The 27828-nt window shown below is 41.9% G+C and overlaps 1 protein-coding gene across 1 annotated transcript in view; it reads right to left on the bottom strand.

Annotated features, from left to right (window-relative positions):
* Nucleotides 1-7372: 7372 nt before the first annotated feature.
* Nucleotides 7373-27828, bottom strand: part of LOC122939212 (serpin B4-like) — a 54343-nt gene continuing 33887 nt past the window's right edge. Inside the window, exons 5-8 of the mRNA XM_044295249.1 lie at nucleotides 25298-25415; nucleotides 11372-11514; nucleotides 9777-9926; nucleotides 7373-7867 (exon numbers count right to left, since the gene is read on the bottom strand). Of these exons, the coding sequence (XP_044151184.1) occupies nucleotides 7472-7867; nucleotides 9777-9926; nucleotides 11372-11514; nucleotides 25298-25415 (807 nt within the window). The 3' untranslated portion in view covers nucleotides 7373-7471. The remainder of the gene's footprint in view (nucleotides 7868-9776; nucleotides 9927-11371; nucleotides 11515-25297; nucleotides 25416-27828) is intronic.

Here is a 27828-nt window from a genome sequence, read left to right as displayed (position 1 = left end):
TTTCAGGTGACCAATTCTGCTTGCGTTCATGGAGTTTGTTCCGAGCCTAAGATCTCGCTTCCGGATTTGTTCTCCAGGGGTAGTGAGAATTTTATTCGCTTTAGAGAGGCTTGCAAACTCCATTTTCGCCTACTTCCCCATTCCTCTGATGATGAGAAGCAAAGGGTGGGGATCATCATCTCGCTGCTCAGGGATAACGCTCAGTCTTGGACCTTTCCGCTGCCGGTGGGGGCACGGCCCCTCCGATCGGTGGATGAATTTTTTGTAGCCCTGGGGCAGATATATGATAACCCGGATTGTATAGCTCTGCCTGAATCTAAACTGCGTCTTTTATGCCAGGGTAAACAGTCCACAGAGAAACATTGTTCTGAATTTCAGAGATGGGCAGCTGATACTGGCTGGAACGATGCTGCACTCCAAAGTCAATTTTGCCATGATCTTTCAGAGGGATTAAAAGATACATTTGCTTTTTGGAGTCTTTAACGAGAGAGCAGAGACCACTCCTTCCTGTCATATTCAGCCCAAGGACAGTGGGGCTGTCTCATTCAGTACGCAGGGGTCGCAGTCTCTCTAAATCCCCTCTGAGCAGGAGGCCATGCAGCTGGGTTTGCTTGCCCCTCATAGTAGAGGATTCAGCTCTCAGAGGAGGGTTTGTTTCTGTTGTGGGGGTATAAATCATTTGGCTAATGTTTGCCCCTCTAGGAGATTCATGGAGTTTTCCGAGGGTAAAAAAAAAAGAAACAAAAAGAAAAACCCCTCAAAAAACTTTCCATTTGCTACTATTGGCAAGGTTGATGCGGAAATTGAAGGTTTTCCGTTTGCTTGTAGTTCCCGTTTTCTCCTACCTGCCAGGGTGGCGCTAGACAGCAAGAACATTGTTTGTGAGATTTTTGTAGATAGTGGAGCAGCTGTCAATCTCATTGATAATCAATTTGCTATAACACATGGTTTCCAGGTATGCACTTTGGAAAAGGATATACCTGTTTTCGCCATCGATTCCGCTACACTAACAAAGATTGTTAAAGGGCGTAGTTCACAATATCCGTTTGACTGTGGGTGATGCTCATGTTGAGGATATGTCATGTTTCATCCTAAGCGGATTACCTACTCCTCTAGTGTTGGGGCTACCCTGGCTCACTAAACATAACCCCACCATTGATTGTCAAGCAAGGCAAATAAATGGTTGGAGTGACTTTTGCTGAGAGAATTTCCGTTTCCTCTGATCCCGGACCTGTTTAACCAGATTGTTGGGGCTAAAGTTTTTTCTAAGTTGGATTTAAGAGGGGCATACAACCTAGTCAGGGTCAGGGAAGGGGACGAATGGAAAAAAGCCTTCAATACCCCTGAGGGTCATTTCGAGAATTTGGTTATGCCCTTTGGTTTGGTGAATGCTCCGGCCGTCTTCCAACATTTTGTGAACAGCATTTTTTATCATTTAATGGGGAAATTTGTACTGGTGTATCTAGATGCGCTTAAGGCCTTTTCTAGTATCAAAGTTTTGCTTCCGCTCCTATTTTGGTACAACCTGATGTCTCTCTACCTTTTATTGTTGAGGTGGATGTGGGTGCGGTCTTATCTCAGGGTCCCTCTCCTGCCAAATGGCGACCGTGTGCCTTTTTCTCAAGGAAACTCTCCTCTGCAGAGAGAAATTACGATGTGGGAGATAGGGAGTTGTTGGCCATCAAATTAGCTTTTGAGGAATGGTGCCATTGGCTAGAGGGAGCCAGACACCCTATTACCGTGTTTACCGACCATACTTGTAATCAGCCAAGCGTCTGAACCCGAGACAGGCCAGATGGTCTTTGTTCTATTCTAGGTTTAATTTTGTTGTCACGTTCCGCCCTGGGGTTAAAAATGTGAAGGCGGATGCCTTTTCTGGGAGGGGGGAACTTTGAAGACCTGGATCCCATTTTGGCCGAAGGGGTGGTTGTCTCTGCTCTTTATCCTGATTTGGAGGCAGAGGTTCATGCAGGTTGTTTGTGCCTCTCGCTTTACGACACAAGGTTTTTAAGGAGCACCACGATGCTGTCCTTGCTGGGCATCTGGGAAGTAGAGCCACAGTAGATCTCATTGCTCGGAAATTCTGGTGGCTGGCTCTTCGTAAGACAGTTGAGGGTTTTGTGGCAGCCTGCGAGACCACGTGCCAAGGTCCCTCATTCACGGCCATCGGGTTTTCTCCTCCCGTTACCCATTCCTTCCCGTCCTTGGACGCATCTGTCCATGGACTTCATTACGGAACTGCCTCGTTCCTCGGGGAAGACTGTGATTCTGGTGGTAGTGGACCGTTTTAGCAAAATGGCACATTTCATTCCCTTTCCTGGGTTACCCAATGCTAAGACGTTGGCGCAAGCATTTGTTAATCACATTGTTAAATAGAGATGTCGCGAACATAAAATTTTCTGTTCGCGAACGGCTCGCGCAAATTTCCCATGGAAAATTACATAGTTGACGCAGAGTTGGGTTTTAATCCATAAAGGGCATAAATCACCTAACAATCCTAAATTGTTTTGAACAACGTGGTTTAAAACATCCAGTGTGTGTATACAATCAGGTATGATGTTGTATCGATCAGGTAGTGTAAGGGTTATGTCCGCTTCACAGACATTGACAGACCAAACTCCCCTTTTAATGCACCGCAAACAGTCCATTTGCCCAAGGTTGGATACCAAGCTAGCCATGTCCCGTTGATGTCATTGAAGGTTTCTTCCTCCACCCAGCCACATACAAAACCAAGGGTCCCCGAAAGGTGAATTGAATTGATTTTTCGAATGGGGAGATGGCTCCCTCCCCTTTGTTTGAATCCACGGTCACTGCGTCTGCGCCGTGCAATTTACTGTCACACCCGATATGAGTGGTATTTTCTGTAGTACTATTCTCATCAGTTTAATCCCTGTTACGTCCCCAATCTGGGGTCCATTTATTAAAGGGAACCTGTCACCAGGATTTTGGGTATAGAGCTGAGGACATGGGTTGCTAGATGGCCACTAGCACATCCGCAATACCCAGTCCCCATAGCTCTGTGTGCTTTTATTGTTTAAAAAACCCCGATTTGTTACATATGCAAATTAACATAAAAGAGTCATATCTTGCTTTTGTGAGCAGAGAAGAGTCATATTTTCAAGCTCTGACTCCTCTCAGGTTCATTTGCATATGTATCAAATCGGTTTTTATACACAATAAAAGCACACAGAGCTATGGGGACTGGATATTGCGGATGTGCTAGCGGCCATCTAGCAACCCATGTCCTCAGCTCTATACCCAAAATCCCAGTGACAGGTTCCCTTTAAATTGATTTTTCGAACGAGGAGATGGTTAAAAAAAAAATGCTGGCTCCCTCCCCTTTGTTTGAATCCACGGTTACTGCGTCTGCGCCGTGCAATTTACTGTCACACCCGATATGAGTGGTGTTTTCTGTAGTTCTCTTCGCATCAGTTTAATCCCTGTTACATCCCATATCAGGGATTGCCTTTTGTGAAAAAAAATTTAGGCTGGGTACCTTCGACTGCCTTCACAGTGACAGAACAAACTCTGATACACCAAACTGAATTGATTTTAGGAACCGGGAGATGGAAAAAGCAGCTTGGTCGGTCCTCTTACTCCCAAGTTGGGGCACTGCCCGTGCACGGAGCAATGTGCTGTGACACCCTAAATGAGTGGTGTCTTAACTAGTACTATTCCTATCAGTTTAATCCCTGTTATGTCCCCTATCCGGGGACGTGTGTCGAATTGATTAACCATTGTCGAATTAACGAACCATTACGACATCCTGAAATAATTTAGTTCTGAGCTTTGTACTTGCTTTGTATTGGAATTGATGGGGATTTTTTAAATTGTCTGCATTATTTCTAATAAACTATTAAGAGACTTTATTATGATTTTTTTTATTTTATGTACAAACCGGATTCCCAAAAAGTTGGGAATAAAAACTGAATGCAATGATGTGGAGATGGCAAATGTCAATATTTTATTTGTAATAGAACGTAGATGACAGATTAAACATTTAATCCGAGTAAATGTATCATTTTGAAGGAAAAATACGTTGTTTCAAATTTTCACGGTGTCAACAAATCCCAAAAAAGTTGGGACAAGTAGCAATAAGAGGCTGGAAAAAGTTAATTTGAGCATAACGAAGAGCTGGAAGACCAATTAACACTAATTAGGTCAATTTGGCAACATGATTGGGTATAAAAAGAGCTTCTCAGAGTGGCAGTGTCTCTCAGAAGCCAAGATGGGTAGAGGATCAACAATTCCCACAATGTTGCGCAGAAAGATAGTGGAGCAATATCAGAAAGGTGTTACCCAGCGAAAAATTGCAAAGACTTTGCATCTATCATCATCAACTGTGCATAACATCATCCGAAGATTCAGAGAATCTGGAACAATCTCTGTGCGTAAGGGTCAAGGCCGTAAAACCATACTGGATGCCCGTGATCTCCGGGCCCTTAAACAACACTGCACCACAAACAGGAATGCTACTGTAAAGGAAATCACAGAATGGGCTCAGGAATACTTCCAGAAACCATTGTCAGTTAACACAATCCACCGTGCCATCCGCCATTGCCAGCTGAAACTCTACAGTGCAAAGAAGAAGCCATTTCTAAGCAAGATCCACAAGCTCAGGCGTTTTCACTGGGCCAGGGATCATTTAAAATGGAGTGTGGCAAAATGGAAGACTGTTCTGTGGTCAGACGAGTCACGATTCGAAGTTCTTTTTGGAAATCTGGGACGCCATGTCATCCGGACCAAAGAGGACAAGGACAACCCAAGTTGTTATCAATGCTCAGTTCAGAAGCCTGCATCTCTGATGATATGGGGTTGCATGAGTGCGTGTGGCATGGGCAGCTTGCATGTCTGGAAAGGCACCATCAATGCAGAAAAATATATTCAGGTTCTAGAACAACATATGCTCCCATCCAGACGTCATCTCTTTCAGGGAAGACCCTGCATTTTTCAACAAGATAATGCCAGACCTCATTCTGCATCAATCACAACATCATGGCTGCGTAGGAGAAGGATCCGGGTACTGAAATGGCCAGTCTGCAGTCCAGATCTTTCACCTATAGAGAACATTTGGCGCATCATAAAGAGGAAGGTGCAACAAAGAAGGCCCAAGACGATTGAACAGTTTAAACTGAGAAAATGTACCATTTTAAGGGAAAAATATGTTGAATCAGAATTTTATGGTGTCAACAAATCCCCCAAAAGTTGGGACAAGGCCATTTTCACCACTGTGTGGCATCTCCCCTTCTTCTTACAACACTCAACAGACGTCTGGGGACCGAGGGGACCAGTTTCTCAAGTTTAGAAATAGGAATGCTCTCCCATTCTTTAGAGAGGCTGTCTCCTACTCTTTTGCTTTCACCCCTTTGTGGGAGAATAGGAATCTAATGGAATTCTTCAAAATCACAGATTTTGTTTATCGGTTACGTAGGGGGTGGTTAATGTGTGCCATATTTTTGTTTTTGGACATTTTAAATTCTTTTTGGACTATAATTTCACTAATAGTACATTATTAGATGTGTTTATGTATTCACGTTTAAAACACGTATATGAGGCTTCTAGGAATAAAGGTTCTATTTGTCCACGGGAGAATGTATTTTTTGATTATTGTTATGCCCAGACAGATGAGAGGGTTAAGATAGCTAGTCTATACAGAAAATTTCGAACAGCACTGGCAACTGTAACTCTATTTAAAAGCTCAAGCAAATGGGAGCAAGAGTTGCATTGCCCACCATTACAATGGTCTAGTATATATAGAAACGTAAGAAAGGCTACAATTTTTAATGCCCATAGATTAATTCAATTTAAGATCCTCCATCTGTTGTACTATACGCCAAAAACCCGAGCGAAATTTCCCCAAAATAAAGGCCGAGACTGTTGCTGTCCTAAATGTGAATATGCGATCGAAGGATTTTAGGCACTTACTTTGGGAATGTAGTAAAATAAAAAGGTATTGGGAACCGGTTTTTGTAGCCCTACAAAAGGAGTCCTCTTCGACATATAGCCCTGGGATGGTGACAGTGATGGGAGATTATGCTCTAGATATGGAAGTTCCGGCCCAGGTCAGACAGATCTGTATAAGGGGTCTGATGGTGGCGAAAGTTATTTTAGTTAGATATTGGGGATCTGTCTCCCCACCCTCGTTAAATGAATGGATCCTATACCTTCAAAAAATTCAAGTTTAAGAGGATATGAAAAAGAAACAGAGAGCGACACGTGTGACTGTGCAGACATAGTTACTAGTGTAATTATGTCGGTATTTATTAGAGTTGTAGTGACGACAGCCAATTGGGGGGGGAAGGGGTGGGTGGTTATAGTCTCATTGTGTGTATTAATTGTGAATCTACTGTCCAATTTATAATCTTTGTAGGATTTTGTGGTATGTTATAGAATAGTTGGCTATTGTTTTATAGTGGCTAACCTGTATTGGCTGTTTTTTCTATTATAATATGTGTTGTTTTGTATCATGAAGAAAACAAAATAAAATGGAATAAAAACAAACAAACACTATTTGTGATAAATTATTCAGAAAAAAGAAAAGTTCTGGTTGGCAACCTTGTTGAGGAGAGAATACCTCAGAGCAGCAGAGAGCAGATCCTGTAGGGAGATTCCAGTCCCCTAAAGACTACAAGCAGTTTATGTACCAGCCCTTAGAACAGGGAGGAAATCTACAGGTTTAGCTACCACAAAGGAAATGCAGACGACATTGGCTAGGAAGGTAATTGCCGCCAATCTGGCGATAGCCTTCTCTGCATGTGGTGGTCACACTATAAGCTACAAACTACACACCATAACCAAAGGATAGGAAGGTGTCCCTGTTCGGACACTGTATTCCCCTGGGGATACTGTGAATATCATATACTTATAGATATCTGATGATAGAGAAAGTGCATCCCTTTAGGCCGGGGGAAGCAGAGATTGACCAGTCTGATTGTGAGAGGGAGAAGCTAGCCTCCATATACAACCTCTGGAACTTACTTGAGTTCACTGTAAACACTGCATTTCATGTGAATAGTGCTTGTGTCGATCACCTGGTTCAGTAAAGTACTGTGGATCTTTGACACTAGAACCATTCTCGTTATCATGCAGCGCCACTGTACAGTTTACTCCATCACCTTCACTGCAACTGACCCCAGGGAGCTACGGTCTGAGGTAGGACACCGTGACCATTACAACTCACATTCGCACTACCACTCCCATCCTCCACACCGCCTCCCCCAGGCGCCTGCTGCATTTAGTACCTTCTATATGGGGATAATTTTCATAGCTATTTAGTTATATTTATGCTGTGCTCTGATACTGTACTATATCTTGTAATCTGTTTTCTTCCGTGTCTGTTTATATCTTTAATGAAAATTATAGGAAAAAAAAACATGTTGCTGTATACTTTATTGTATAGATCTTGGTACTTATGTAGACATATCAATTCATTTATGTAATTTTCTCAAAGTGATAATAATGCACACAGTATTCATGGAGAGACTATAACTCCTTGAAATAAAATCAATTTGTTCTTTATCAGGAAAATTATGAAGGGATGGTCTACATTGAATTTTTCCCGCATAGGTAAACTTGTAACACTTATTCCAACACCAGTGGCTGCAGCTGCTTCAGTGCCCTCTTCATTCACTTGTATAGCTGATTTGTGGACTACAGATGACACATATAAGCCCTTTGTCTTCGATATTCCTGACAAATCAGCATTTTCTTTGAACACATCGTTCATTCCCATTGACTTTAGCATTGGTATTAGATCATAGCCTGCTTCCATTGTGAATTTTGGCATTGTCAGATCAACCTCTGTCTCTGTTAGTTTTTGTTTTTCGAGCCAGTTGATGATTAGGTCAGCCGTTGCATTTTTCATAACCTAAAAGAGTAATAAAAAAGGAAGCAATGTTAATTAAAACTAACTTGGCTTAAAAGCCATCCATACATTACAAATAATTTGGGGGACATCTATTATGAATTATACGCCACTTTTTGGCTTATAAATGTCACAGTTTTTGTTGCAATAGTTTTTTGCATCAAAATCTGTGACTTTTTGCCGCTTACACCACTTTTCCTGGGTGCCAAGAAAAGGGGCAATATGGGTGGTAAGAGGGCGGGCTGACAGGACCATCTCATTTAGCTTTTTACATTCAAATTTTTGACATGGAAAATTACTTAAATCTACACCAGTAAGAGAGCTGGCGTAGATTTTAGTATGTTACATGATCTGCTGGAGGAAGAGCCAAAGTTATGTGGAGACCTGCGCCTCCACATAACTTTGGCGCATCCACTGGCAGCGCAGAGGAGCTAAGACTGGTGTCTCAATCACTGATCTTAATAAATCTCCCCCTTTGTTCTTGCTACAAGGCATCTAAAATAAAAAAACACAAACAATCTTTATAAAAAGATCCTATTGTTTATGCAGGTCCTATGCAGAATTATGTCTCCTCGTAGAATTTATATATACATGTTGGTTTTTTATTAAAGGGAGCCTGTCACCAAGAAATTCACTGTTAAACCAGACAACTTAGCAATCGATTGTTTCATTAAATAGACAAAGTACTTTTCATCCATATGCAAATGAGCAGTTAAGTGCACAGAGGGCAAGCCCAAGTCATTCTGAACATTCTTCTGCCTCCTGCTTCCTCTACCAGCTCCCAATTCTCCATCTCCATTGACAGAGTCAAGGTCCTGTATAATCTTTCTGTTTGGCCCTATTAATCGAGGAGAGGGAGGGGCTGGCAGAGGAAAGAGGAGGAGTAAGGGTGGACAGAGTGACTTGGGCCCACCCTCAGTGCACTTAACTGCTAATTATGGAGCATAGCAATGGATCACTTAGTGAAAGGTGTTATCACATTCAGCTAAATTAGCTCTGCAAGGCATTATGTCTGGTTTAATAATTAATTGCCTAGTGACAGACTCTCTTTAAAGGAAAACTAAATTAAAGAAATGCCTAAAAAATGTAAAACAGTTTTTAATAAATTCATTCTCTGCCCTAAAACACGAGGCTAATGACAACATGTTTGCACCAGATTTTTATTGGGTGTAATGTTCTTATGAGATCTTGGACCCACCCGAAATAAAATCACCAATTATATTAAAATCTAAATCCATAATGCCTTGGATAGTGTATATGTGTGGCGTTCATTTAGTGATTTGTGTCCACACTAGGACTTCATGGCAACACTGCATCTGACAGAAATTGGAAGTGGTCATCTCTTAATATTTCCAATTACAGGTAAATGGACACATCTCCGCATAGAAATAATATATTAAGAAAACTGGTACATTTTTATTGTACACTGATGGGTCATTTTTGGTAGGTCTTGGATTTAATGGACTGAATGAACACAATGTGACAATGGCATTAGGGTAAGGTTTCTGCTACTCTGTAATAGCCAAAATAGCTTAGTCTTGTGTGATATCCTTTCTAATAAAGAACATTAATATTTTGGGTACCTACTATAAAGCAAGTACAAGTTTTCTTGATAAGACATCCTCTCCAAGTGTTCTTACAAATCACAATGTTTCTCTGTTAGGCCTCATGCACACAACCATATCCTTGAAAACAATAGTCTTCATGTACATTCTGTGTGTTTTTTTTCTATTGCTATCAATAGAAATGGCTAGTTTTCATCCATTTTGCAGATCGGGCATATTGATTCATGACAACACATTTGTGTACATGGTCCCATTTAATAGTATGGATCATTATGCTATCTGAAGAAAAAATAAGGTGGTGTGCACACGCCCTTATTTTTATGTTTAAACTTGACATTTAACATTACCTTCAGTCCATCAATTTCATTTGGCAACACAATGATCATGCTTATTCCAGACTCATATGGCATCATTAGAGCCTTGCTCTTTATTTCTGGCAGATCAGCATATTTGAACTTCCCACTTTTAGACATCATCTGAACTTTCTTTGTTTCAGTCTAGAAAAAGCAAAATGTATATCCATTTCTTATTTATTTATTTTTTACCTGTTGTAGAGCTTCCAACTACACTTTTGGTACGTTTTTACATATAATTAGCAGTATTTCCAAAATGCTTTAGTTTCTTAGCCACTTTTCACCCTTTCATTGGCAGCTAAAGATTCTAGTACAAAAACAGAATTCATAGTAGTCTTGGGAGGATGAAAAGGTAAGCCACTATTACAGTAGCTGATTGATGCCATTTCCATGCAAAGAAATTTAGCACATAGTAGATTTATTTGGATTTGTAGTCCTCATGACTAGAGCTGAACTACGGTATATCTGGCAACCCAAGGAAATTCAAAACTACTATCAATTTGCTCAAAATATATAATGAAATTGAAGACTGCCTAATATAGAAGCTTGTGTACCCCAGAACCAAATATACGCTTTAATGTGCGTATAAAATATATCAAATTGTTTTGAGACAATTAGCTTTGTTATATCACTGTGTGCTCTCTGGGGGTCTAACCCTATTGATTATCAGAGAAGAAGGGGTGTTTGTGTTTACTGGAGCGCCATGGCCCCTTCACTACAGTATCTAATAAAGGGCAGTTGTTTTTGTTACTGAAGCTAGATACATCTTCACAGACGTAGTCAGCACAATGTAGGTTACTTCAATTTGGAGACAGTGAAACTACAGCAAACACCATTTCTTTGCCCATCAGATAGGCCCTTTGATGTTATAGCCAGATTTTACTTCTTTCAGCCAGATTTACACTAGGACACTGGGACAGTGGAGCATGGCTAGGTGGATTTATGTGGATTCAGGTGAATTCTAGATGCTTATCGCTCCTGTCTCAAATCATTTCTCTGTCTAGATTAGGAAGTTGTACAAGGCGGGTCAGGGGGATAGCCTTTTGTACATACATATGAGTCCATGTGGATACACATTCAATGTCAAGCTGGGAGTAACATGTTGAAAAACCTACAAGTGACATCTCTGAACTGAGCTGGAAAATTACTATTTTTATTTAAATGGGTTGGCCTTTTTCATACATTGGTGGCGTATTGCTAAGATATGCCACCAGTGTCAAATAGGTGCAGGTCCCACATCTAGGACCCATACCTATCTGTAGAACAGGGCCCCCAAAGTTATTAAGCACAAACTGTGCAAGCGTAGCCACCCTATGTTAACTTTTATCAGATGTCCAAAAATAGCCATTCATAGAAGTGAATGGAGAGCACGCCATGCATGCACGGCCACCTCTCTATTCACTTCTGTGGGACTGATGGAAATAGCCAAGCCAGCAATTTTCATAACTCCCATAGAAGTGAACTGGTTCCAGAGGTAAGACCCACGCTTATCTGATATTAGTGGCATATCCTAATGATATGCCATCAATGTATGAGATATGCCAACCTTTTTTTAATACATACATATATAGATGATCTAGAAGATCTACCTTATTCATGTGGAATGTTCCTTCTTTTGTATTTTTTTCATCAAACTTGTTTGCCCATGTTCCCTTAAAGTAAACTGCATTTACCAAGACCAAAACTGATGAATTATTAACTGATCCTTGAGCAAACAGTTCCCTTATTTTACCTGGCATGACAAAACAGACACAGAAGGAAACATATATTAGCAAAAACTGACAATTGAGGTATGATAAGTTCTTATTTGCAATCAGTTTCAGCCCAGCTCATCCATTCAAGGCTTTATGCATTGAAGGAATAAAGATGGCCTTGCGGTTCGCCCGGCTGTGGTTTCACAACAAACTTTGCTCGTTTGTGATTCGCCGAACATGCGAACATATGGCGATGTTCACATTCGCCATATTCTTTTGCATTGTGCTGAACTTTGACCCATGACACATCCATCAGGTAGGACAGGACAGCCAATTAAAAATGTTTCAGCACATAGACATCCCCCACCCTATAACAGAAGCCATTTTACATTCTGTGTTTTGCCAGTGTAGGGAGAGGTTGCTTTGTGGAGCAGGGACAGACTGTTAGGGACACCAAACGCTAGCTAATACGGCCACAAAAGTTCTTTTAAGGACTGGTATAGGTGTGCTATCGATAGGTGTTATATATTGAGGGGTACGATATACTTATAATATACTTTCTAACATAGAAAGTATATTATAGTGCATTTGTATTGTGCAGCAGTTGTGTGCGGTTCTGCTTCGATACCGTAGGCTATATAGAGGGACAAACGCTACTGGAATAACTAATTGCAACTGGTGTGATATACCTGTTGCTCCCCGCCCAAAAATTATTAAGGGGTGTGATATACCTATAATATACTTTCTAACATAGAAAGTATATTATAGTGCATTTCTATTGTGCAGCAGTTGTGTGCGGTTCTGCTGCGATATCGCAGGTATATAGGGACAAGCGTTAATGGAATAACTAGTTGGAACAGGTCTGATATGCCTATTACCCCCAAAATGCGATATACCTGCTTCCACAAAATACTGAGTGAGGGGTGTGATATACCTTCTTCCACCAAATATTGATTCAGGGTTCTATATTCCTATTTTCACAAAATTCTGATTAAGGGGTGAGATATAACTGATTCTACAAAATACTGATTGAGGGGTGCGATATACCTGCTTCCACCAAATATTGATTGAGGCCTGCAATATACCTGCTTCCACCAAATATTGATTCAGAGGTTCTATATACCTGCTTCTACAAAATACTGATTAAAGGGTTCTATATACCTGCTTCCACAAAATACTGATTATGGGGTGCGATATACCTGCTTCTGCAAAATACTGACTAAGGGGTTCTATATGACTCCCTCTACAAAATACTGATTGGGGGGTGTGATATACCTGCTTCCACAAAATACTGATTGAGGGGTGTGATATACCTGCTTCTACAAAATATTGTAATAATTAGTTGCAACTGGTGTGATATACCTGTTGCCCCCCCAAAAAAAAATGATTGAGGGGTGTGATATATCTATAATATACTTTCTAACATAGAAAGTATATTATAGTGCATTTGTATTTGCAGCAGTTGTGTGCGGTTCTGCTGCGATACCGCAGGTATATAGAGGGAGAAGCGTTATTGAAACAATTAGTTGCAACAGGTGTGATATACCTATTGCCCCCCAAATAAACTGATTGAGGGGTGCGATATACCTGCTTCCACAAAATTCTGAGTAAGGGGTGTGATATACCCACTTCCACCAAATATTGATTCGGGTATTCTATATTCCCGTTTCCACAAAATTCAGATTAAGCAGTGCGATATAACTGATTCTACAAAACACTGATTGAGGGGTGTGATATACCTGCTTCTACAAAATATTGATTAAGGGGTTTTATATAGCTGCTTCCACAAAATACTGATTGACGGGTGCGATATACTTGCTTTCACAAAATACTGATTGAGGGGTGTGATATACCTGCTTCTACAAAATATTGATTAAGGTGTTTTATATACCTGCTTCCACAAAATACTAATTGAGGGATGCAATATACCTGCTTCCACAAAATACTGATTGAGGAATGCAATATACATGCTTCCACCAAATATTGATTGAGGCCCACGATACATCGGCTTCCACAAAATACTGATTGAGGGGTGCGATATACCTGCTTCTACCAAATATTAATTGAGGCCTGTGATAGACCGGCTTACACCAAATATTGATTCAGGGGTTCTATATAAATGTTTTCCACAAAATACTTATTGAGGGGTGAGATATGCCTGCTTCTACAAAATACTGATTAAGGGGTTCTATATACCTGCTTCCACAAAATACTAATTGAGAGTGCGAGATACCGGCTTCCACCAAATACTGATTGAGGCCTGCGATATACCTGCTTCCACAAATACTGCTCTTCTCTAGGGACTTTGGCCCAGGGTCATTTTAAAAATAACAGGCAGAGGAAGAGGCAGGCCATTCTGCAGGGGTGGTAGGGGTCGGGTAGGTGCACTAGACCAGTTGACCTAAGTGCAAAGTTGGAGAAGGTGCATGTGATTATGTCAAAGGACACACCGGAGTTGGTTGAGTGGCTCACTCACCCTTCCGCTTCTGCACCCTCCTCCTCCTCTGTATTTTCACCCTCCTCACTCTCTGCTGTGTGAACCCCAAAGACACCATTACCACCACCACCGCCATAGCCCCTCCACTTGAGTCAGAGGAATTTTTTTCCCATCCATTCCCAGACCTTACTAATGCACAGCTATTCTTGGCATCAGATGAGGAAGAGGAGTTACCAACGGCCACCACCCAGTGGTTTGACAACAGAACCCAGATCAGCCCAAGGAGGGTGGTCCCCGCTGTTGCTGTCTACTCAGAGATCTCTAATGTCAGTGGTGGTGAAGGTGATGATGATGACGTGTCGATGGATGTCACGTGGGTGTCCACAAGAGAGGAAGAGGAGGGGAGTTCAGAGGGAGAGACGGAGCAGCAGATAGGGAGGAGAAGCAGCAGATCTCGCAGTGCACAGGAGGCAAAAAGCAGATTGCTATTGTAGCGAGCCCTCCACCATGCACGGTCTTGCACTCCCAGGATGCCGGCACATGTCTCCGCAGTGTGGGCTTTTCTTAACGTGTCAGCTGCTGACAATAGTGTTGCCATCTGCAGCCTGTGCTGTCAACACATAAGTTGCGGTAAGCCCAACACTCGCCTAGGGACGACCGCCTTAAGAAGGCCCCTGGACTCCCATCACCGAGCCCAGTTGGAGCAACGCCATCAGAATCCATAAATCCACACTCCTGGCACTCCACATCCTGCCTCTTCTCCTTCTCCTCCCATTTGTCCTCCACTCCACCTTACACCGTGCCGTTGTCACCTTCATCTGGCAGAAGGCAGGCTTCCGTGGCCCAAATGTTCGAGCGTAAAAAGTTGATGGTGCCGGATAAACCTCTTGCCCAACGGCTGACTGCTGGCTTGTCGGAACTGCAAGCCCACAAACTACTACCATATAAACTGGTGGACTTGGAGGCCTTTAGAAAATTTGTGGCCATTGGCACACCGAAATGGAAGGTCCTTGAAAGGCATCCCGGAGCTGCAGTGCTGCCCATAATTATTCATACCCCAGGCAAATTTTGACTTAAAGTTACTTTTATTTAACCAGCAAGTAATTTTTTGCCGGGAAATGAAAGGTGTCTCCCAAAAGATAATAAGACGATGTACAAGAGGCATTATTGTGGGAAAAAAAACATTTCTCAGCTTTTATTTACATTTGAGCAAAAAAACAAGATGTTCCGCACTGTGGAAAATCTCAGAGGACGTGGTCGGAAGCCAAAAGTGAGACTTGTGCTGGCCAGGAGGATAGTTAGAGATGTGAAAAAGAATCCAAGGATCACCACCAAGGCCATCCTGGTGAATCTGGGCTCTGCTGAAGGCAATTGGTGGCAATGTCTCAAGGCAAACAATCTAATGGACACTGCACTATGCAGACCAAGAAAGATGCCACTTTTCCAGATAAGGCACACAAAAGCTTGCTTGGCCTTTGCAAAAGCTCATCTGGACAAAGAAGAAGACTTCTGGTCTTCTGTGTTATGGTCAGATGAAACAAAAATTGAATTGTTTGGTCACAATGATGTTTCCTTCATTTGGCGTAAAAAAGGAGAAGCCTTCAACCCAAAGAACACCATCCCCCTGGTGGTGGGAACCTAATGCTTTAGGGGTGTTTTTTAGTCAATGGACCAGGGAACCAAATCACAGTAAACGGCACCATGAAAAAAGAACAATACATGAGGATTCTCAATGACAACCTCAGGCAATCTGCAGTGAAACTTGGCCTTGGGCACCAGTGGACATTTAAGATTGACAATGACCTAAAACACACAGCAAAAGTGGTGAAGAAATGTTTAGCAGACAACAACATTAACATTTTGGAGTGGGAATCTGTGGAGGGAGCTAAAGATCAGGGTGATGGCAAGAAGAGAAATAAAGGAAAAATCTCCAGCATCCGTCAGTATTAGTCATCTTTATTGTAGATTCGGCATAACAGTACATGCTTCAATCTTCACCACCCTCCACCACAGGTTAACATGTTTCAAACTTGGAAGTTCTTAATCATAACCTAGTGATGTGGACCCAGCACCTGAGGTTAAGTAGGTACGATCAGCAGGGGGAGGAGTGGTGGGAAAGGGGTGGGGGAGGGAAGGAAAACTGCTGAATACACAGCCACTTAACCCCTGGGTTGCCACGCATCAAATCCAACACCTTTAAACATGACAAAACATATACTACAAAACCATAAAAAGACAGACCACCGCTGCTAGTGTGGTATTAGGAATGCCAAGTGATACATGGGACATAAAAAGTGGATACATAAAACCATGTCAGAGCACAACTCCTAACAAAATCCTGCAACATTGGTACCTGCTGAAAAACCGCTAGGTGTGAAAAGTCACCAATACCAAAATTGGATGTCTGTATTACGAGTGTGAAATAGGTGTGGATGTTAAAACTGCTCCTGACTCTGAATGACAATACTATCATAAATAATAAATCTAAGGGAGAAATTGGCCATTAGTGATATAACAGCATTAATTATTTTTTAAGATTGAGACCTGCAGGGTACCTTGTACCTAACCTGAAGATCCAATAAGCCTCCCTTAGGAGGATTTATTTCTTCAGATTACCACCTCTAAAGGGAAGAGTTACTTTCTCAATAGCAAATATCCGTTAGTAGCTGACACTTCTATTATGCATATTGATCAAATGTTTCGCTGCGCTAGAAATCCCCAAAGCTTGGGGATTGGCCACATAATTGAGATGTTCTCGTATTTGTGTTTTTAGTTGTCTAGTAGTAAGGCCTACATAACGAAGATCACAACATATGCATTTGATGATATAAATTACACCAGTTGAATTGCAATGAATGTAACTTTTCATGTTAAAATTTTCCATATGTGTTGCATTTTCAAACGTAGTAGTGCAGTGTACAAAATTGCAGGTCTTACATGGATGTCTTCCACATTTAGTGAAGCCCTGATATTTTAGACAGGAGCTTGTGATAAAATCAGTTTTAGTGAAAAATGAGGGAGACAGCATGTTAGCCAATGTGCAGGACCGTCGGGGGACAATTCTGCACCCATCCTTGAGTGTATCATACAAGATACTATCCTCATATAGGATAGGGAGGCATTTGTAAACCGCCTGTTTAATGGAGCTGAATTGTCGACTGTATGTAAGTACCATGGTGGGTTTGGAACGTCTGGTTGTAGCTTTATGTGCATATTTACCTGGTTTAGAAAGTAATTCATCTCTATTTTTAATTGGCAGCTATATTTTTGGCTCTTTTTAGCATCCAACTAGGGTAACCTCTTTATTTCAACCTGTTCCAAATATAATCTGCTTCTTTATCAAAACCCACTTGGGTACTACAATTTCTTTTAGCTCTGATGAATTCACCTACTGGGATGGCTTTAATGGTATGGTTTGCTTGCTTGCAAAATAGTGTTACCTGTGATCTCTTTGTGATACGTTTCTGTATATACAAATTTATCAGAAATGCCTATGAGAGTCAAATCTAGGAAGGAAATGCTATGAGAATCTATGGAGTGGGTGAAACGTAGGTTGTATGAATTGGTATTTAAATACTCGACAAAGTCCGTTATGGCAGACACATCGCCGCTCCATATAAGGAGCAGATCATCGATGTATCTGCAATACCAGACGATGTCAAAGCAAAAAGTATTCGTATTGGAAAACAAACAACGTTCCTCCCAGTAACCCATCGTCAGGTTAGCCAAAGAAGGAGAAAATTTGGCCCCCATAGAAACTTCACGGATTTGCAAAAAGAACACCTGGTCAAAACTGAAATAGTTATGTGTTAGGAGAAATTGAGTGATGTCTAATATGTAGTCTATTGAATCTGGCGATTGACTACTATATCTGTGTAGATGGTACTCAAGGGATTGCAACGCTATGTCATGAGGTATGGAGGAATATAAAGTGATAACATCCATAGTAAGCCACATGTATTGTTTATCCCATCTCCTATGTGACATTGCATTAAGGACATCAGTGGTATCTTTTAGATACCCAGGCAGCATTTTCACAAGAGGTTGTAATATGCCATCCAACCATGCACCTATCCTCTCAAGAAGCGATCCTATACCGGATACTATGGGTCTAAGTGGTGGGGGAATGATTTTCTTGTGCATTTTAGGAAGAGCGTGGATGATAGGGGTAACCAAGGTGTCTGCACTTAAAAAGGTAAATGTTTTATCATCAAGTATACTCAGATTTTTTCCTTAAATCAAAAGTGCATTGTATTCTGTACGAAACCCAGTTAATGGATTCCCCTTTAACCTCTGGAAGACCCTCCAACCTGAAAGATTTGGAGCTCATTGCTAAACATGAATGGGCAAAAATACCTGTGGAGACATGCAAAAAGCTGGTCTGCAATTAATGAAGCATTTGATTGCTGTAATAGCCAATAAAGGCTTTTCTATTGATTATTGAGACGGGTATGAATAATTTTGGACAGGACACTTTTTGCTCAAATGTAAATAAAAGCTAAGAATTTTTTTCTTTCCCACAATAATCCCTCTTGTACATCATCTTATTATCTTTTGGGAGACACCTATTGTAATGTAATTTCCCGTCAAAACATTACTTGCTGGTTGAATAAAAGTAACTTTAAGTCAAAATTTGCCAGGGGTATGAATAATTATGGGCAGCACTGTATATGGCCACTTTCAGCGGCAATTGAATATATCTCTGGTACACAGTGTTAGTGCCAAGATACATCTGACCACAGACCCGTGGTCTAGCAAACACAGGCAGGGAAGGTACATAACTTTTACTGCCCACTGGGTAGACCTTCTGATGGCCGTCAAGCATGTAACCCGTGGCACCCGTGTGGATTTGGTGTGGATTGCATGCAGGCCTGCCTCTTCTCCTCCTACTCCATCCTCAGTCTCCTCCTCGGCTTACGCCTCCTTTTCTACTGCTACCACCTATTCCACTGCACCCCCAAAAACCCCAGAAACCATTCGACGTGCCAGGTGAGATGTTGCCATGCTGTGCTGCGGCTGTTGTGCATGGAAGCCAAGTGCCACACTCAGCTCTGCGGTCACAGGCCGATCAGTGGCTAACCCCGCTCAATTTGACAGTTGGTAAAGTAGTGTGCAACAACTGTGCCATTCTGCTGAGTGTGCTGAAACAGGGCAAAATGACACACGTGCCGTGCATGGCACATGTCCTGAACTTAGTCGTGCAGCGATTCGTTCCCAAATACCCTGGGGTCCAAGACGTCTTGCGTTAGGCCATTAAAATCGTTGGCCATTTTAGAAGATCTTACACGGCCATGGCTCGCCTTGCTGACATTCAGTGGCGACACCACCTGCCCATCAGACGTCTGATTTGTGAAAGCCCGATGCACTGGAACTCCACCTTGTATATGCTTGATAGGCTGCTCCAGCAGCAACGTGCCGTTAACGACTACCTGTACGAACTCTGAAGCAGGACAGGTTCTGGGGAGTCTGGTTTTGGTTTTTTGCACGACGCATGCAGACTTCTGCGGCTATTTGATGAGATCACCAAACTGGTCAGTCGCAGCCAGGGCATCATCAGTGACATTGTACCTTATGCCTTCTTTCTGGAGCGTGCATTGTGTCGTGTCATTGATCAAGCCATCGAGATGCAGGAGCTGATAGATGAGGAAGTCGCAATGCCGAATTAATCATTTGTGCACTTCTAGTAAGTATTTAATGGCTGCAAATATGACCTAAAGGTTTTTCAGGTTCACCTGCCAATAAATTGAATGGGGCCTGCCGGGAACGCACGGTTAGCGAACATTTGATCGCGAACATGCGTTCGCGAAACATCCCGGCCGATGTTCGTCCATCACTATAAAGGAACATCTTGGCCTTAACCTTCTTTGGACCTGATCTTTTAGTTAAAACTTTATGGAACTTCGATTCATCTATACTTTTATATAGATAAGTATACGTTTTCTTATACTTCTGTGATCATGGCTATATTGATTTACAAGAACACCAGCATTATTTAAAGGGTTTCTATCATCAGAAATCCTGTTATGTAGCTCACTGACATTAGCGATGTGCTAATGTCAGCAGAACATATCAGTGTTCTTTATACTTTTGTTCTGCTGCCGTTCTCCTAAAAAACACACTTTTAAAATATGCAAATGAGCCTCTAGGTGCTATGAGGGCGTTGATTCAGCACCTAGAGGCTCGGTCCACTAACCATTTATCCCACACAGGTCCTCTGTTTAGCCCGTCCCGCTCTTGAGTGACGTCCGAGTTAGCTGGATTGCTGAAGAAATCCCGTGCCTGCGCCATCCACTTCTGGATTCGGCGCAGGCGCAGTGAGTAAAGAACACGCTCCTGGTGCCGGCTTCCTCACTGTGACGTAGGCTGCATAACAGAATTTCTAATGATAGAAACCCTTTAAGAGTGATTTAGATAAAAGGTATAAAAAGTATATAGTAAGTATGAGCAAATCAATTGTTAACGAACTGGGTTTGTTACGAATTTCACAAAAATGTATCTACCAAAAGAACCCAAATCTTTTCAGGTTCATTTTGGATCAATCCAGTGAAATGGCATGCAGCACCATTTTACTGCATATGTCAGCAGGAAAAAACACAAGGGAGGAAGAATAGGGATGCTCATATGACCTTGGGAGGAAGTGGGGGGGGGGGGGGTTTGTCCTGATTGGCTGCTGAGGCTTTTGTCACCTCTGAGCCAATCAGGGGCTGCAGCAGGCAGGAGCTGCCTGTGCAGAGTGAGCATATCAGTCTATGTTGAGCCGGCCTCTACATAACTTTGGTGCATCCACCACCGGTCTAAATCAACGTTAGCTTCCTTGCTGGCATAGAGTTAGAACATTTCCTATGCCTAAAACAGTCATAGAAACTGGTAAATGAGAAGGGCCAGATGGCCCGCCCATGCCACACTCCTTTTTTTAGACCTGGCATGACCAGGAAAAAGTCACAGATTGCGGCACAAATAACTTTTGCATTGCAATCTGTGACAGATATAGACAAAAAAGCTGGCGTATATCAGTTAATAAATGAACCCCTTAGTGTTGTGACACAGAAATAACAATATACAATCTTACACCAGCCTTTCTTGCATGGTTATATTGGTGTTGTTGGAGGCAGTGATAAGGGCATTACAGATTAAAAATGTGTGTTTTACATTAGAGAAAAGTCTTTTTAGAAACTGCATTATCAAATGCAAATTTTATAGTAGACAAATCTTACCAGTGCCAATACTGCATTTTTCTCACAGTAAATAATAGCAGCATCAAAGTTTGTAGAAGGACAGGGGAGGGACATTTAATTGCATCTCTGTCTTTAAGCTAAAGAAAACTAATTTGCTATTTTGCTATAACCGGTCTATTTACCAAACTGGTGACTTTTCATTTATGAAAATTGTGAGTTTACATTAGGCCTCATAATAATATGTCTGTAAAATGGAAGGGTTCAAAATGAAAGACCCAGGTCTTGTCCTCCCAGAGTCAGAATGTGGGTAGTAGCAGCATCAGCTATCCATGCAGTAGTAGTAATAAGCCACAGTTCTCCCTGGCTTTGGAAAGGTGCAACATTATCATTTAGAAGAAGGAGGATGAGATTATAGATTGGATGGCTCACTCTTCCTCTCAGTCACAGCAGGATGACGTGGAGGTCACTTCTGAGTCCGACACCATGCCTTGGAGCCAGGGGTCACAGCATTCCTTCTGCTCCTCCTCCTTGAAGCCCCAGAGAAGCTTTTCAGTGCTGTCCTTCCTGTCTTCACTGACCCTTCCTAGTGGGGCTTCTTCTTTTTTCCCAGTAACAGGCTGGTTCAGGGTGCTGAGGAGGAGGTAACATCTGATGAGGAGGGTAATGGCAGTGTCAGCATTAAAGAGCAAAGTGATGCCGCTGATACTGTGGGTGCAGCAGTCTCAAAAAGTGCCAGAGTTAAGCCAAGCTTGGCTGCCTCTGGTTCTTCATTATTATCTCTCGTCTGCATTTTTTCTCCTCGCTGCTGTAAGGCAACAGCAATGCCCTGTGCAAGATCTGCAAAATAAGCCTTGGGCAGTCATACACAAACATAGGAACCACATGAAGCGGCATCACCCGATCCAGTGGGAAAACAGAGATGGCTGCCAGCTAACACAACAAGAGTTTTTTCCCTTCTCCCGACCAGTCAGCATCCACATGCAGTGTGGTGTCCTGGTCATTGTCATCATCAGTTACTGCTCAGACTCCTCTTCCTCCTCAGCTCCATTGTCAGCCATCGATAACGGAATGCGTGGCCAGGAAACAATTTTACATGCCCAGCAATCTGATGGTGCGCAAGCTTAATTTCCACTTGGCCATGTTGGCGGTGCAGTTGCTGCTGTAACATTTAGTAGAGTCTGCTACTTTCAGGGCGTGTGCTCAGCCTCATTGGAAGATACCTAGCCGTAATTATTTCTTAAATAAAGCCACCCCTGCTTTGTACTCTCACGTGGCAGAGAATGTGGGCTGCTCCTTGAAATTGTCTTTGGATTGCGGAAGTAGGGAATACTGCAGTATAATTTATCTCACCCTCCTCATATTTATCTTAGAGCAGATGAAGCAAGAGATGATGGTGGAAGAAGAACAGATAATGCATCTTGCTGTCTGCCATGTAGCTGTTGGGCACCCATAAGCAGAAACTCTCATTGAGGAGAGTTTATTTTGTCAATTATCACTTGTGCGTGTAGAAATACGGACAAGCATTCTGCCTCTGTTAATGCATAAGTTTTGGAGGCCTTGTCCCAACAAGCAGGTCTTTCTTTTGACAAGTAACACTTGTGCTTGTTATATGGGCAGGCATCTACCATAATGAAGGGATAATTTATGAATGCATGGTCCCCAAGCAAGACACAGTTTTATTTCCCATAACACTGTGTGTGTTTAAATACCTTCTGCCCATTTTTGGAAGCTTTGGAATATGAAAAAGAATAACACATGCAATGGAGTGGTGTGTTTTTAAATATGCTAGGGGTCATTTACTATACGGAAATAAGCCTATATTAGACGTATTTCTGACACATATTACGGGTCAAAGGTTACTTCCCCACTCACGCCAGGGGATCCCAAGTGGGCGAGGTGTGAGTGCGGAAGGGGACAGGCCAGCGGGCCCATCTCATTCATCATTTTCTACACCTGGTTTAGGCGTAAAAAATGGTCTAAATGTAATCCAGCAAAGAACCTGGCTTACACTTAGACTGGCACTGGATACGCTGAAGTTATGTAGAGGTCTGCAGATCCACCGCCAACTATATGGGTTATTAAGACTGGCATGTAAATGACCCCTGGTGTTCATTAACGCCATCAAACATGCGTCTACCCATAGCTATATATGGGGGTGTTAGTCTGACATCATTTGCTATTGATGCCTTTGCGTTCAAGAGTAGTGATGGACGAACATCTGCCGGGACGGTTCGCGAACACGATCAAATGTTCGCGAACCGCAAGTTCGTGGCGGGTCCCATTCATTTTAATAGTAGGCGAACCTGAAAAACCTTCAGCTCATATTTGCAGCAAAGAAATAATTACTAGAAGTGTACAAATAGTCCCACAACATGGACAGTGGCATACCAGGTGTATTATTCAAATTTTTTCAATGCAAAATATCGTCAATAGAATTTTCGCGTACGCGCATGTGCACACCAGTTATAATTATTTCTTCCAATACCGTTTGTCACTATGTGTAGCAGAGGGAACGCAGCAAAACCGCAAACAAATGCTGCAGTACCCAAATGCACTATAAAGAAACTATATTATTGGTATATAACACCCAGCTTCTATCAGTTTTTTTGGAGGGCGACTGGTATATCACACCAGTTATAATTATTTTTTCCAATACCGTTTGTCACTGTGTGTAGCAGAGGCAACGCAGCAAAACCACAAACAAATGCTGCAGTACCCAAATGCACTATATAGAAAGTATATTATTGGTATATAACACCCTGCTTCAATCAGTTTTTTTGGGGGGCAACTGGTATATCACACCAGTTATAATTATTTTTTCTAATTGCATTTGTCACTCTGTGTTGCTGCAGTATCGCTGCAGAACCATTCCCCACTGCTGCACAATACAAAACCACTATAATATGCTTTCTATATTAGAAAGTATATTATAAGTGTATTACACCCCTCTGTACTGCACACCTATCAATAGCACACCTATACCAGTCCTTAAACTGACTTTTGTGGACCTATTTGATAGTGTTTTTGTCCCTAACAGTCTGTCCTTGCTCCACACAGCAGCCTTTCCCTACACTAACAGAAGACTGAATGTGAAATAGCGGCCAGATCGGGTCTATTTATAAGGTAGGGGGTATTTTCATGTGCTGAAACGTCTCAATTGGCTGTCCTGTACCACCTGATGGATGTGTCATGGGTCAAAGTTCTTCACAATGTAAAAGAATATCGCCATATGTTTGCATGTTTGGCGAATCGTGAATGAGCAAAGTTCACCGCAAACCGACCGCCGGGCGAACCGCAAGGCCATCACTATTCAAGAGCTTAGGGAGGGAGGGCGAGAAAAAGCAAAAATTTATAAAAAATGAATGAAAAGGGATAACATCTATTCCTAGAAGTTATTAGTCCTAGAAGACTAGAGGGTGTTATTTACAAATTTTCAGGGCAATCGGAGCAATTTTGGTTCAGGTAGAATCAATTCGGGTCTGAGACAAACTTTTTCAAAAAATTTGGTGAACCTGAAACAAACTTAATCTCAAAAGGTTTGCCCATCTCTAGTATATAGTAAACATGGCTTTCTCTGCAATACTACAAACGTTAAAAGGGTTGGCCACTTTCTGGCTACTGTTGATCGATGTGTTTGTAAGATATCTATATGGCATTTACTAATATAGTATTTGTTTATATTCTGCACCATTTTCTATATTTCATAAGGTATTTTCACTTGTTGGCCAAGTCCTTTGTGCTGTCCACACAGCGGTCCTGCCCATAAAATGGCTGCAGATAGAGGGTGATGTGCCCAAGCAAATCACTCAGTCTCCTCTATTAAAATACTCTACACCTTCACTAAACTCTCCATATTTCAAGTGCAGATGGCGGATGTGATGTATTTGAGTGGAGATTGGAGAAGGCTGAGTGATGTGTCTGAAGTTATTTTTACCTGGTCACATGACCCTCCACCAGCAGCCATCTTATGGACAGATCTCCTGTGTGGATAGCACAGAAGATTTGCGCAACAAGGGGACCTATGAAATATAGCACTCGTCACAGAAAATCACCAAAGGCTATATTAGTTAGTGTCATATAATCATCTTACATACACATTGGTCAACATTAACCAGAAAGTGTCCAACCCCTTTAAGAAAGAACGGTCCATGAAAGTTATAGAACAGTGCAGCTGTGCACAATATAAGGTAAGTGGTAAACATTACTTACGTTCGGTTTTGCTTTCTACCCATTCGTTTATTTTTTGTCTTTCTGCTTCTGGATTAGTCTTGAAGTCCACACTATTGACCTCTGCCCTGTAGCATTTTTTTAAAATTTGTAAAAATTTCTGAAATAAAGAATTTCAATCAGAAATAGTTAACAAACAGTACAAGGCAAATTATACTAATGTGTAAGTCTGTGGTAAGGCTGTGTTTACTCATTGAAGACAACCTGCCAGCTCTCCTACCAGTTTTAGTAAATGTTTTTATTTTGCCTAAAATAACTATAAAAGAGCACCTTTAATTAGAACTCTGCATTGTGAAGTTTCACTATATTTCTTCCTGGAATTTACCTCGACATTACCAATTCGGTGTTTTCCCTTCAAACTCTTACACTGTCAGCACGGATTAGACTGCATTAGAATGAGTGGGAAGACAGAATGGTGGAGATTTATAAAGTCCGGCATTTTCTATGCCTTGTGCTGCAAGGGGGCTCTTGTTTATGATGGTGGCATTCCTCATCATACATTTAAGTGCATCCTCTGGCAGTCTGTGTTCCTAGATTGAAATCCAGCTCATAGTAAACGTATATTTTAGTCATCATTTAACCCAAAAAGTGGGGTTAATGATGATAAATGTGCAGGGGCTGATGAACCCACACACATCACACACCCTTTTCAGAAAGTGCTGATGTAGAAACGCCAACTACATATAAATTTAGTCACAGTACCGGTAAAAAGAAATATCACAAACCAGAGTTTGCGACTTTTTTAAGCCATGAAACTGGCATTTGGGGAGGATAACTACCCAATGGCCCAGATGTACTAATCATATAGATGTAAATTTAGACATGCTGTCTAGAACTATACCAGATCTATTGTAACCCCCCAGAGTGGTGTTACCACTTCTGCATCCTGCTACTTTCTTTATTGGTCTAATCTGAATGTCATCTTGTGTATTTATTCCAGGTCCTCCACAATGTGCATTCCTATTTTGTTTGCAACTGTTTATTTCATGTAATGTGCCTGGTTCACCAGCAGGTGGGGTAGCGCGGGGACGCTAAAAAGGACCACAGAGAGGCGCCAGAATCCCTAGTATCTAGGATTGTGGTGGTATATAACCCAGAGGTAGCAGCTTATGTTGTTAGGTATAAATACACTCACCTAAAGAATTATTAGGAACACCATACTAATATTGGACCCCCTTTTTCCTTCAGAACTGCCTTAATTCTACGTGGCATTGATTCAACAAGGTGCTGATAGCATTCTTTAGAAATGTTGGCCCATATTGATAGGATAGCATCTTGCAGTTGACGGAGATTTGAGGGATGCACATCCAGGGCACGAAGCTCCCGTTCCACCACATCCCAAACATGCTCTATTGGGTTGAGATATGGTGACTGTGGGGGCCATTTTAGTACAGTGAACTTATTGTCATGTTCAAGAAACCAATTTGAAATGATTCGAGCTTTGTGACATGGTGCATTATCCTGCTGGAAGTAGCCATCAGAGGATTGATACATGGTGGTCATGAAGGGGTGGACATGGTCAGAAACAATGCTCAGGTAGCCTGTGGTATTTAAATGATGGCCAATTGGCACTAAGGGCCTAAAGTGTGCCCAGAAAACATCCCCCATACCATTACACCACCACCACCAGCCTGCACAGTGGTAACAAGGCATGATGGATACATGTTCTCATTCTGTTTACGCCAAATTCGGACTCTACCATTTCAATGTCTCAACAGAAATCGAGACTCATCAGACCAGGCAACATTTTTCCAGTCTTCAACAGTCCAATTTTAGTGAGCTCGTGCAAATTGTAGCCTCTTTTTCCTATTTGTAGTGGAAATGAGTGGTACCCAGTGGGGTCTTCTGCTGTTGTAGCCCATCCACCTCAAGGTTGTGCGTGTTGTGGCTTCACAAATGCTTTGCTGCATACCTCGGTTGTAACGAGTGGTTATTTCAGTCAACGTTGCTCTTCTATCAGCTTGAATCAGTCAGCCCATTCTCCTCTGACCTCTAGCATCAACAAGGCATTTTCGCCAAACAGGACTGACGAATACTGGACGTTTTTCCCTTTTCACACCATTCTTTGTAAACCCTAGAAATGGTTGTGCGTGAAAATCCCAGTAACTGAGCAGATTGTGAAATACTCAGACCGGCCTATCTGGCACCAACAACCATGCCACGCTCAAAATTGCTTAAATCACCTTTCTTTCCCATTCTGACATTCAGTTTGGAGTTCAGGATATTGTCTTGACCAGGACCACAACCCTACATGCATTGAAGCAACTGCCATGTGATTGGTTGAGTAGATAATCGCATTAATGAGAAATAGAAGAGGTGTTCCTAATAATTCTTTAGGTGAGTGTAAGTGGAGTGGCAGTACTTGCACACTCCGCAGGGGTTGTTGTTATTAGGATCAGTTAATATATGGTAGACAAATAGTAAATGCAATGGTAAATTGCAAATATAAATTGCAAATAAAATCGCAAATATAAAATCAAGATATAAAATCAAAATCTCAGTGACATACTTCA

The sequence above is a fragment of the Bufo gargarizans genome, chromosome 5, assembly GCF_014858855.1.
Source record: "Bufo gargarizans isolate SCDJY-AF-19 chromosome 5, ASM1485885v1, whole genome shotgun sequence".
Taxonomy (NCBI): Eukaryota; Metazoa; Chordata; class Amphibia; order Anura; family Bufonidae; genus Bufo; species Bufo gargarizans.
Note: the sequence above shows the minus strand (reverse complement) of the source record. Positions and strands in the feature narration are given on the sequence as shown.